At 39.2% G+C, this 13,004-nt stretch overlaps 1 protein-coding gene across 1 annotated transcript in view; it reads left to right on the top strand.

Moving 5' to 3' along the window:
- The window catches only part of MEP1A (meprin A subunit alpha), a 35,793-nt gene that overhangs the window by 14,543 nt on the left and 8,246 nt on the right, over window positions 1-13,004 (top strand). The window contains exons 6-9 of the mRNA XM_059938007.1: window positions 2,490-2,607; window positions 5,202-5,377; window positions 9,569-9,790; window positions 10,545-10,694. Coding sequence (XP_059793990.1) covers window positions 2,490-2,607; window positions 5,202-5,377; window positions 9,569-9,790; window positions 10,545-10,694 — 666 coding nt within the window. The remainder of the gene's footprint in view (window positions 1-2,489; window positions 2,608-5,201; window positions 5,378-9,568; window positions 9,791-10,544; window positions 10,695-13,004) is intronic.

The following is a 13,004-nucleotide window of genomic DNA, read 5'->3' as shown; positions in this document are numbered from 1 at the left end:
CTTGGTGATATTCCATGTGCACTTGAAAAGAACCTATATTCTACAGTTTTAGGTCATATTAGCCTATCAGTGTCAAATAGGTCAAGGTGATTGTTGGTATTGTTCAAATATTTATATATTTATATTTATAAATATTTATATTAAGCCGTGCTCTCATGTACAAAGTTGTATCAATGGGAATCTTAACCAATGACATTTCCTTCTTTCAAGAATAAACTCTCCTTCAGTTTCTGCCCATTTTAGGCATTTTCCAGTGCCTAAAGAGTTTCCTTTCAAAGAGTTTCCTTTCTTAATTTTTCCTAAAGTTTATAATTGTTATCTGTGGGAGGGTTAGTCAGATTCAAGTTCCTCCCCTATTATCAGAATGAAAAACTCTCTCAAAAGATTCTTTTTAAAAAAAAATTATTTATTTTTATTGAAGTATAGTTGATTTACAATGTTGTGTTAGTCTCAGTTGTACAGAAAAGTGATTTCATTATATATATATATATAAAAAGAATCTTTTTCAGATTCTTTTCCCATATAGGTTATTACAAAATATTGAGTATAGTTCCCTGTGCTATACAGTAGGTCCTTGTTGTTTATCTATTTTTATATACAGTAGTGTGTATATGTTTCTCCCAAATTCCTAATTTATTCCTTCCCCCCACTTTTCCCCTCTCAAAGGATTCTTAAACCAAATATAGTTAGCTTTCCTATGCTAATCCTCCAATATGTAGTCATTGGTATCTGAAATTAACTCTTCTCATATTATTTGATCCAGGGATAAAAAGGACTAGTGGTTTCCAAAACTAGCATGATTGTTCAAGACAGATCCATGTAAAACCTACCATGTCAGGGCAGAGTAAAGAACTGGGAACTAGGAAACAATGAGGCAAAAGATAAGGTCCTTTCTCTCAGTGTCCTAAGGAGAGGAAACCACCTACATAAAGACAACACACAAAACATCAAGTGTGGTTTTCAGAAGACATGCACTCAGGGTTGGCTTTATGGTGAAGAAGGAGACTTCAAGTGGGCTTTATTTCCATCTTTTTCTTTTGAATGATGTCAGGACAGTTTTTAAAAAATTATTACAAAGTTGCTTAATTCCCCTTTCACAACCTACTCAGATGTAGGGAAGGCAGAAGAGATGTGATTTTTAAATCAACCACTCTCAGTGTTTCCACTATTTGGCTTGAAGATAACAAAAGCGACACAATCTTATAGAAAGTGTGACTTTCATTATAATCAAACTTTTTCCTTATACTTTTGTAACAACCAAGCTGTCTTAGGTACATATTTTCAAATTATAGATGTTTCTCAGTAAGAATAGGTAAAAGTCCGTGACACATTGCCCAATAATTTTAATGCATGCTCTTGCTGTTGTTGTGTGTGCTGTTTCCACAATTAACTTACTAATTATTCCAATGACTTTCTTTAATGACCTTAATATGATTTTATGACATCTGAGTGGTGGAGTCTCCAACTCAGTAGTTTATTAAATAAGGGCCAGAAATATATGAGATAAGTATGTGGTAAACTGCCAAGAATTATAAACTCTTTGAGAGAATTCCAAAAATCAAATGTGCAAGAATATAATTTAATTTTATAGAACTTAGCTTAAGTTGTAACTTAGAGACCTACCTCCAGCAAGTTGATGGGATTAAAAACCACACACACACACACACACACACACACACACACACACACGGTAAGAAACAATCTCCTTTCCTTTGGAGTATCTTTCTCTCCCACCCATCCTTGTCTTATGCAATACCAAGGTATGTACACGTGCAGATTAGGCAAAAGGAATGACATTTGATCTTTGGTCATTGATCCACAAAGTTTACTAATAGGCATCTATAGGTCCATAAGGCTTCTGCTGCTTTGGTCCCAAACTTGGGTTACAGAAATCTTTTCTAAGCCTGCTTGCAGAGCTGCCTGTCTAGGCTTGCCATCTCTTGGGGGTCCTACAGGGAAGCAGCATAAATATTACACGTACTTCTTATGCTTTCAGAAGCCATAAACCTCTGTAAGCTCTGCTCTCTTCCTCTAGCAAGAGGGGGTGTTTTTTTAGATTGGGAAAAGAAACCCCTTTCTCAATGCTCTCCAAAGTACTTTATCCAGAAGACAGAAATGGCTTGAATCACTTCTGTCTTGTGCTCTGCCATGTGGCTCTCCTGAGGGAAGGTATTCAGAACTTCTGCTTAAATGGGGGATAAGAAAAGGGAGAAAGTGGGGAAGTTATGGTTTTGTTCAGCCACACATACGTAAGTGTATTCTTATTTTGTAGATATATACATTATGTATTTAACATATGCACTTAGTGTTTATATCCACAAATAATTTGTCAGTTTTAGTTTTCAAGGAATCTATTTACTATATAAAAAAAAAATCTGTCATGGACCCCAGTGGATTTCATGTGGTGGCATGATTTTCTATGTTTATAGGTTATATATATTATCCAAGAGCTAGCTAAGGCTCATTGATATTTTTATTGATTTCTGCAGCACTGAATGCCAAAGGAGCTATTCTCTATGCCTTTGAAATGTTCCGCCTCAAGTCCTGTGTGGATTTCAAGCCCTATGAAGGAGAGAGCTCATACATCATCTTTCAGAAGTTTAATGGGTTAGTATGAAATTTTACAGAGTGTGAAAATCACACGTCCTTTGATTATAAAAAGTGACACATCTCTTTCAAAGGCTAAAAGAAGAAATTGGAAAGAAACTAAAAGCAAAATCAAATCTTTCACTGTGAATTTTTTAAAGTGGCATCACATTTTTAATGTGCTCTGTAGAGAATGAAGTGTTTGGATACCTCAGGGAACCAGGGAGACTCTTCTCAGTTCTTTTCCTGGGTTGACGTTATGTTTTAAATTACAGTCCTTTTTTTTTTTTTTAAAGTCAGGTTTATTAAAGTATAAAATGCATCCTTTTGATGGCACTGTTTTAAATTATAGTACTCTGATGGCTGGACCTCTTTGAAAAGCTCTAGATGTAGATTTGCTTTTCAGAGTTACTTATTTCTAAGAAGAAATAAATGGTATATCAAGAAAGAAGACCTTTGTCTTCAGCGGTGTTTATGTCAACCAGTCTGAGGTAGATGAAATTGGGAAGCAAAGCCACCATCTGCCGTGACTCTGTAGGTCTGTGTCTTCAAGGCCCAGCTGGAGGTATCTCTTCACACTGCAGTTCCCAACATGGCCTCTAGGTGTTGCCTGGATTTGGTCATCTAGTTCTGAAGGTGGGGATTTTGTTAATCATGGTTGGATAACAGACATAAAGAAGGAAGTTAGCACATGCTTTAGCTTCTCGAGAAGAGTCTTAGACCTCAAAAGGTGTAAGCTTGGCAAGTAGGGGTGGTGGAGTAATAACAAGTGAATAGTTCTAGTATGCTATGGTGACTGCAGAAGTAGGACCTCTAACATAGTGTGAAGTGAAGCATCAGGAAGAACCAAGCTGAGTGTCAGAGAGATGAAGAAAGGAGAAGGATGTAGAGGCAGAGGAAAGGGAAGGACAAATGGGAGGTGGAAAGAGAGGGAAAACCCGAATTCGGGGAACTCTTATTGCCTGTGGTTGGGAGATGTCTCTATTACATTTAAGTTAGGGGAGAGGAAAAGGGAGGAAGAGGGTCCAGGAAAGGGGCTGGCCCAAAGTGCCCCAAGCCCTTCAGGATCCTGGTCCTCTGAAGCTGGAGGTTAACTGGACTCTTTCAGAAGGACAAGGTCAAAGATTTACAGAGTGGTGGAGTTATGGTATTTTGCAACTTACACCTTTCTTCTGGGGAGGGATGTTAAAAAAAAAGATAAATAATAAACGCTTCCTCTGGATTGTGGATATTTTGCAGAGTAAAGTCTGAACTGGTAATAAAATGCTACCATCAGGCAAGGTGATAATGGTGATGTTTGCACAACTCAGTACTTTAACTAAAGATCATTGAATTGTACACTTAAGATTGGTGAATTTTAGGGTATGTAAATTATACCTTAATAAAGTTGTTAGACAATAACTAAGATCCATCTTGGAGTAGAAATCAAGCCTATTAGCATTTGAACTTATATGATGTTAGCAATCTTGGGAAAACAATGGCAGGTAATTTAACGTGATTGTCACCAAGGAAATCACAATTCACTGGTAACATTTAAACTATTGTCAAATCTCTTATTCTGTTGAGCGTTGGTTAAGGTATAGATCCTTGTTGAGGTGGAAAATCAGATTTATGAGAAAAGACAAAAATAATTGGGAAAAAGAGGGAAAGAGGCTGCACACGAGGAATTTAGAATATCTGCTAGCAGTTCCTGAGTCCACTATTTTCTGAGGGAATTTATGGGTCCTTCTTGCCTGGAGTCCTTCGGACATAAGTTAGGCCACCTGCTGTGTGTTGTTATAATGCTGCAGATTGGGTAATACCCCAAGAAATGAACTTGATTAACTTGCATTTTTTATTTATTTATTTATTTATTTATTTATTTATGGCTGTGTTGGGTCTTCGTTTCTGTGCGAGGGCTTTCTCTAGTTGTGGCAAGCGGGGGCCACTCTTCATCGCGGTGCGCGGGCCTCTCACTGTCGCGGCCTCTCTTGCTGCGGGGCACAGGCTCCAGACACGCAGGCTCAGTAGTTGTGGCTCACGGGCCCAGTTGCTCCGCAGCATGTGGGATCCTCCCAGACCAGGGCCCGAACCCGTGTCCCCTGCATTGGCGGGCAGACTCTCAACCACTGCGCCACCAGGGAAGCCCAACTTGCATTTTTAATGAGGTTCTTTTTTATGATCATAAAATATATGCCTGCTCATTATAGGAAATTTGAAAAGTCATGAAAATGTAAAGGAGAAGATGTAAATCAACCACAGCCACTGCTCAGAGACAGCTTTGTGGTATAAAAGCAATAGTGCTGCTCTTTGGAATGCCCCATGGGTTTGTGAAGGTGAAGAAAAATGCCAATTTTTACTTCTTTTTACCTGATGCATTATTAGGATTGATTTGCCTCTGAGTATGTAGGCATACTTTTATAATGGCCTATCACTTTTAAAGCCTGCATAATGTTCTCTCCAGGGAATGTTGCTTTTTTCACCAGTGTCCTATGTTGATGAGAATGCTATTAATAGTTTCTTTTTGAAATCAAACCTAACTTTCTTCAAACCTAACCTAATTTGTGTTTTGGAATCCTATGAATTACAGCTGCTTAAGAATTCTCTAGAAGAAAATTTCTTTCTTCTCTTTAAAGGTGCTGGTCTGAGGTTGGCAACCGACACGTAGGACAGAACATTTCCATTGGCCAAGGATGTGACTATAAGGCCATCATTGAACATGAGATCCTGCATGCTCTGGGGTTCTACCATGAGCAGTCAAGGACAGACCGGGATGATTATGTGAACATCTGGTGGGATGAAATTCTTCCAGGTGTGTATGAACCCAAGGTGCTATTATCTTTATCACTTGCTCAGCCCAACCCTGGGATGACCAGGCCAAACCTATGCGTGAATGGGAGCTTCAGTTTCTCCAGAAGGAACACAAAATATGACCTCTCCTGTAGACTGTGCTCATCTGATCACAACTGATCCCATATAAGTGTCTCAGGGAAAGGTGAATGGTGGTTAACTAAATGTAGGGTTAACTGATAATCAAAAGCTCTTGCTTTGTTTCAGTGTTTTTGTTGAAAATCTATCTAAAATTCTATTCTCCTGTCTTAGTGAGTAAAATGAATTAGGTCTCTGAGGATGTCAGGGTCCTTTTTCTGCATGTGAAATCTCGTGTAGCTCTAGAAAACTACATGAGGTTTAGTTGACTGTATGATAATCCTAAGACATACTCCAGAATTTTTTTGGTGCTTTACCAAATCAACAATAGGTGTTTAAAAACAAAACAACAACTACAGCAAAAAACAAAACAAAACAAAACCACCTTTTATCTGAATTTGCACTCCCAATTGTGTTAATTCTAGCTAATAGTTTTTCTGATTAATCAAAATGTACAAGTCTTTTCTTTCTCCTTTCTAAGCACCTCTTTCCTTCTGCCCCCAGCCCATAAAGGATAACACAGTAAAGGATAACACAGTTTTATTTCACATATTATTATGCAGTTATTCTAACAATTCTGCTGAAAATGTTATAACTCAGTTTCCCAATGGGTGGGGTAAAAAATTCCATGCTGTGTTTCTGAAAACACCTAGTTTTTTTTTTAAAAGATTCTTTTGATTTTAAAGTCTTTATTGAATTTGTTACAATATTGCTTCTGTTTTATGTTTTGGTTTTTTTGGCCGCGAGGCATGTGGGATCTTAGCTCCCTGACCAGGGATCAAACCTGCACCCCCTGCATTGGAAGGTGAAATCTTAACCACAGGACCACCAGGGAAGTCCCAACACCTCGTTTTTGATTAGGAATTAGTTCAGGAAGCGGAAAAGCATTATTTTTGGCAGTGATAGCTTAATGAAACTTTAATGTATTGGAAGTGCCTTAACTATGACCACACATGGTTTTCATGAAGCAAATCATTGCCTTGTAATTATCTGTTTCATTTAGATCCCAATTTAACATATGAGTTCACAGATGGCAGTGCATCTCTAATAATTTTAGGGACTTGGAAGAACTGGCCATACTTTAAAATTAAATCTCAGTCTCCAAAAGACTTCTGCCAGAACTAGCTCATTTTGGAGTAAGCTGTAACCATGGATCTCACAGGGGGCAGGGGTTCAGATGGCTAATCCTATCAAAATCACCTCTGGGGTTTCTCAATCTGTGTCCCTCCCGGCACCTCCTATTCTGATATTTCATGAATGTAGAGTACTGGTGGGAGGAGGGGAAACTATGTGGTTTGTAAAAGCCTAATCTGTTACCAGGATTGGACCCACACATATACTCCCACCCATCCTACCATTCAACCACTGAGCTAGAGGCCAAGTAATATTCTTCTTTGTCCCCCGGTACAATCTAGGGAAGTTCTAGAGAGTGTTCACCCAAGTATGAAATAATAGATCAAAAACAGTATATTTGTCTCCCAGGGGTAATTGCCTTATATCTGGGTCTGTGTAGATGCGACAGGAGAGTGCCGATCAAAGGACCGAATCTCTGCTTGTGAGGCCCCGGACACCATTAGACTTCGTCTGTATTTGCTAGAGGCCTGAATTTCTTCTCTTATATACTTAACTCTGATGAAAATGACATGAGGAAGCAGAAAACATTCGCCTTTTTAAGTCTTGAAGAACACAATGCTCGGTGCTTTTAAGATCGTTTTAGACCATATGAGGTCCCCTTTCTCAGAAGGAGCCTGCACACTTACAAGGATAATTTGAAGACATGCTCCGCTTTGGGGTGAGCATAAATGACTCACCATGTTTGCTCATTTCCTGCCTGTGTTTTCATTAGGTGTAATTTCATATATCTAAACTGCTTGCAATCACTGGAGAACTCTTCTCAAATGAGACATCAAATCCAATTTAGATCGTAAGCAAGGGCAGTATTATTGCTCAGGGTAATTTATGACTTTATTGCATCTCATCTTCAGTTGATGGTAATCTTATTATTTAACCTAGGAAGATACTCTATTGGCAATATAGTTCTCTCCCCAAATCCATCTCTGTTTCTGAAGTCAGAATTGTGTTTTCTGGATCTGTTTCCTTTTATTAAGCAAAACACTTCTGAGGTCTAGCAGGGGTCTACAAGCTACAGTCTGTGGGCCATATCTGTTTGCTTTTGTAAATAAAGCTTTATTGGAACATAGTCATGCCCATTTGTTTACATACTGCCTATGGCTGGTTTTGTGCTATAACAGTAGAGTTGAGTAGCTGTGACAGAGACCATACATCTTGCAAAGCCAAAAGTATTTTGTATCTGACCCTTTACACAAAAGGTTTGCCCATGAGCTCTGGTTTACAAGATCACTTCCTCTTCAAGCTCTCGGCTGTGAGTTCCCTGAAGGACCATGCCTGTCCTAGTCACTGCCAGGGACCACCACCCACCTAGCACAGCTCCCAGTAAATAGTAGGCATGACAAAAATGTGTTGAGTTAAATTTTAAAATGTATTAAAAACATTTATTTGGTAAAGCATTCTGATAAGTATCCTTGGATAATAAAGAATAAAATGATCTATTCTAACCTGATGATTTTATTGCAAGTTAAGGAAAACAGCCAGTGAATTGAAAGTGCCTTGCTTAAGATACCACTGAGAGTCACCAGGAGATCCCAGACCCACGCCCAAGTCCTCACACCACCTTGATGCTTTTTATAATTTTACCCCCTTAACGGCCATCCTAGGACCACGTGCTCTGGAAGGAATGACTTTCCTCCTTCCCTGTTTGGGTTATTTACTTCTTGCAGTTCTGTCCCACCCTTTGAAAATGCTTCGATCCCTCTTGGATTAAGTCCCCATAAAACCCCTGGGAGTTGGGAGGATGTAACATCAGTATTGTCGTTTTATAGTTAAAACAAGTTTTGATCAAAGGGGTTCATGGGCTTTTCCAAAAGCATCTGGGGACCACTGCCAGGCTGTACCACACTTCTCCAATCCTGAGTGTACCTGAGTTGATGTCTTTGAAAGTTGGTCACATTTTCTTCTAATTATTAAAAACAGTTGGATGGGAAGCTAGGAAGGGAGAAGGAGATGATGAAGGTGGGAAGTTTTGACTGGGAGAGTTATGAGTTTTCTCATTCAGTTTTTCTATCACTCCCTAAGAAGGGAATTAAAAATCTGTGAACTTCCCATTATTGCAGCTGAACCAGTAAATTCCTGATGGCTGCTGGATTAAAAGAGTATCTGGGTGGTTTCTCATTTCAGCATTTCACATTGCAGGGCATATTCTCTTACTTATGCTAATCTCATTTAAAATATTTTCATTTTCTATTTTGAAAGGAAAGTCAGTTTTCTTCCTATTTTGTTTTTCTCACCATGGGGCAATTTCTAGAACAGGAGACTGTGAGCCTTGATTGACAGGATGCCACTTTCTCGCCAGCTGCTAAACTTTCCTTCTGCCCCTTAGATTTCTTTTTTCCTAAATTGTTGGCGAGCTGGCCAGGTACAGCTCTTGGTGGATGAGGTACTTGGCTGTTAGCAAGATGAATCAATCCTGAATATTTTCCTGAATTCAAAAATTCCTTTGCCTCCCATGAGGAATACCTGCCTCCACTTTGATATCTTATCTTCTCTTTCTTAAAGCCTCATACATACACACACATATTTATTTATTTATTTACATGTATAAAAATGAATCTTTGATTTAAATATACATTTAATAACATGCATTGTATATTTACATTACATTTACATTATAATATATGTATATATTATGCACATATTTAATATGTATATATTTATTATTAATTTTAACATGTATTTTAATATCCATTATAATAATTGTATGTACTATTATATAATATATTAGTACATTACAATGTTATTAGTAAAAATTAATATATATTAATTTTATATACATTGTGCAAATTATAAAATATGTTAACTATGTGTATATATTTAAATCAAAGATGCATTATTCTGCCTCCCCCCCCTTGTTTTGGTCTCTGCTTGAGTATCTAGTCAAAGAGGGTAGGATGGGGAAATGACATGACTGATCAGGGCCTGTGGATTCCCTCCCTGACAGGTTATAAGCACAACTTTAACACCTACGATGACAGTGTTGTCACAGACCTCAACACACCCTATGATTATGAGTCTTTGATGCACTACGAGCCTTTCTCATTTAACAAGAGTGCTAGTCTCCCCACCATCACAGCCAAGATCCCTGAGTTTAACTCCATCATTGGGCAGCGCCTGGATTTCAGTGCTATCGATCTGGAGAGGCTGAACCGAATGTACAACTGCAGTGAGTACCTCTGGGTCTGAGGACTGGGTAAACCCCCTGACCTTACGGGCTTCCTGTACATTTTCCTTTGTGTTAATTTTGTTAATCTGTCCATTTCATTAAGGACATTAGTTTCCCTATCCTTAGAAAAAATTGTAACACCTACCTCACAAGATGGTTATGAAAATCAATTATGTGTTTGTGTTCTGTAAAGTGAAAATATTGGACCAATGTAAGGAGCTGGAATTGTCCAACTCCTTCAGGTTCCCTTTGAAGGGTGCATCCTTATGTAAAGCCCAAGATAGTTATAGGCTTGAAAGTATTTTGTATCTTAAATTCTTTGTCCAGGTTAGTGGTTCCTGGAGTCCTCTAATGCTCAGAGATGGGATGTTTTCTAAAATGGCCCCACTGGTCTTCAGAGACACATTCTTTAATCCTGTTCAATATGTATGTAGAGAAGATCTACTAAGAACAAAGCCCAGCATAATAGGTACCTCATTCTTGATCTAAAGGAGTCGATGGTTGGCATTTACAGAAAAGCATGATGGTAAGCCTTTTTATAATTTGACTCTGTGAAGTGTGTAGGGCTGCATCTGTGTTGGCAGTTTCTGCTATCTAATGCACGATGGTAGGATTTACAATTGAGAAAAATCAAGACAACGAAAGGCTCATTCATGATCTTGCTAAACAATGACATCTTAGTAGCCTAAGTCATTAGGTATTTGACATGAGAGGCCTTAAATTTTTAAGCAGGTGACAAACATATCATTTGCAGCCACAACTCACACCCTTTTGGACCACTGTGATTTTGAGAAGGCAAACATTTGTGGGATGATTCAGAGTACCAGAAATGATGCTGGCTGGGTCCATGAGGACAGCACTCAGCCTGGACAAGCGGATCACACCTTGGTGGGACAATGCACAGGTCAGTGAAGGCAGCAAGGAAGTACATTGAGGAGGTTCACCAGGTTCAAGGGGAAATGGCAGCCAGCATGTTTGGCCTCAGTTGGAAGGCTAGTTATCAAACCTGGAACTCTGAATAAGGACAAAAACCATTTCTCATATCCTTATTATTAACGCAATAAAAAGCATCCAGGTTCTGGGCATGCAAAAGAAGGGTTCATTTAAGCGATGACAAAACTGATACAGACATAATGGTTGATATGACTTTGTACTTGTTGGTTATCTAGTTTATATATACTGTGTGTAACACAGGAAACTCTACTCAATATTTTGTAATAACCTATAAGGGAAAAGAGTCTGAAAAAGAATATCTATATCTCTCTATATATCTGTATATCTATCTATCTATCTGAATCACTGTGCTGTATACCTAAAACTAACACGACACTGTAAATCAACTATACTTCAATAAAAATTTTTTTTAATTTTAAAAAATATATGACTTTGTGGGACTTCCCTGGTGGTGCTGTGGTTAGGAATCAGCCTGCCAATGCAGGGGACATGGATTCGATCCCTGGTCTGGGAAAATCCCACATGGCGCGGAGCAACTAAGCCCGTGTGCCACAACTACTGAGCTTGTGCTCTAGAGCCCGCAAGCCACAACTACTGAGCCCGCGTGCCACAACTACTGAAGCCTGCGTGTGTAGAGCCCTTGCTCCTCAACAAGAGGGGCCACTGCAATGAGAAGCCTGCACACTGTAACAAAGAATAGCCCCCACTCGCCACAACTAGAGACAGCCTGCAGGCAGCAACGAAGACCCAGTGCAGCCAAATATATATATATATATGACTTTGTAAAGTAGGGCAATGTCTCTAACAGCAGTGTCCTCCAGTGGAACTACAGTGCACACCACATATGTAATGTAAAATTTTCTAACAGTCACATAAAAAAGAAACAAGGGAAATTCTCTTTAGTAATATACTTAACCCCATATATCCAAAATCTTAACATTTCAATGTGCAATCAATATAAAAACTATTAATGAGATACTTCACACTTTTTTACAGTAGGTATTTGAAATCTGGTGTATATTTTATCCTTACAGCACATCTCACTTTGGACTGGCCACAGTTCAAGTACTCAATCGCCATATATGTTTGGTAGCTGCCATATTGGAGAACAGCTTCAGATAGTTCCTGTACATGGTTTGTGCAGTGAAAAAGCCATAAAGTCAGGAGACACCCGGGTTTAAAATCTGGCTCCACCACTTGCTAATGGTGACCCCAGGTAGTTGTTTTTGTTGTTGTTGCTGTTTAAGTCTTTTAGCTTTTTGTAAGCCTCTCTGACCATCAAGCTATTGATCCTTCACAGCGAGCATGTAAGGAGATAATGCATATAGAATCTTCAAAGGCAGACCAGCAGCCTTACTCCCTACTTTTTTCCCCCATCGTCCCTTTCTCTCCAGAGGTTCTATTTATTTTTCAATTTCTATCTTAACACCCTTTTATTTCGTGCTTGTCATTGAAATTGTACCAACCCTATTTGGAAGCAGGTGAGGTTATAGATTACAATAGCCTTTTAAAGACTGGACTATCATCAAGTCCCTTAGTCCATGCCTGTGTGAGAGTTGCTAGGAGTTCCTTCACAGAAGAGACCCAGCTTATCACCCAGATGCCAGGCCACCAGGGTGAATGTCAGAGGTTATCAACAATTGCCACTCTTCCTCGCGCCTTGGCAAAGGGCAAAAGTCTCTGTTACACATCAGGTTATTAAACACATAATCTCCAGTTTCCAAAGGGTGATCTACGCCTGAAGTTCTCTTTAAATTTCCATCATAGCCTCTAATCTAATCTCTCCCGTGGGCTTGCTGCTAGGCTAACGTGCAAGTTCCAGCTAAACAGAAAGGTGATCTCCGTGTGAGAGGAATCTGTTGAAAGAATATTCTAGCATTTTAGTAGGAAAGGAAAGGGCCACAGCCCAGAGAAGTAACTAGAAAAGCTTTCTCAGGTTAACTTGACCAGCCATTATGCTTCTTCCACAGGAGGCACATAATGGGATGGCGTTTCCTCTGCTAGAGAGCACTGCCTTATTCAGGTAGATGCATAGACTCAAAGAGCTCGAAGGATGGAAGCCACTTCCCACTTGAATCCCAGAGAGATGAATGAATACCCAGTTAGTGGCAGCTCTAGGGCAAGAATTCAGGTCTCCTGACTCCTCAGTTTGAGTTATTGGACTTGCACTTCATACTTCTGAACTCACCTGGTGGAATTCCTGAGCAAGGATCACCAGGAGACCTTCTTAGCCCTGTGAGCTCTTGTTTACCTTAACCCA

Source organism: Balaenoptera ricei, chromosome 11, assembly GCF_028023285.1.
Source record: "Balaenoptera ricei isolate mBalRic1 chromosome 11, mBalRic1.hap2, whole genome shotgun sequence".
In the NCBI taxonomy this organism is placed as follows: domain Eukaryota; kingdom Metazoa; phylum Chordata; class Mammalia; order Artiodactyla; family Balaenopteridae; genus Balaenoptera; species Balaenoptera ricei.
This window is presented reverse-complemented; position numbering and strand designations above follow the sequence as displayed.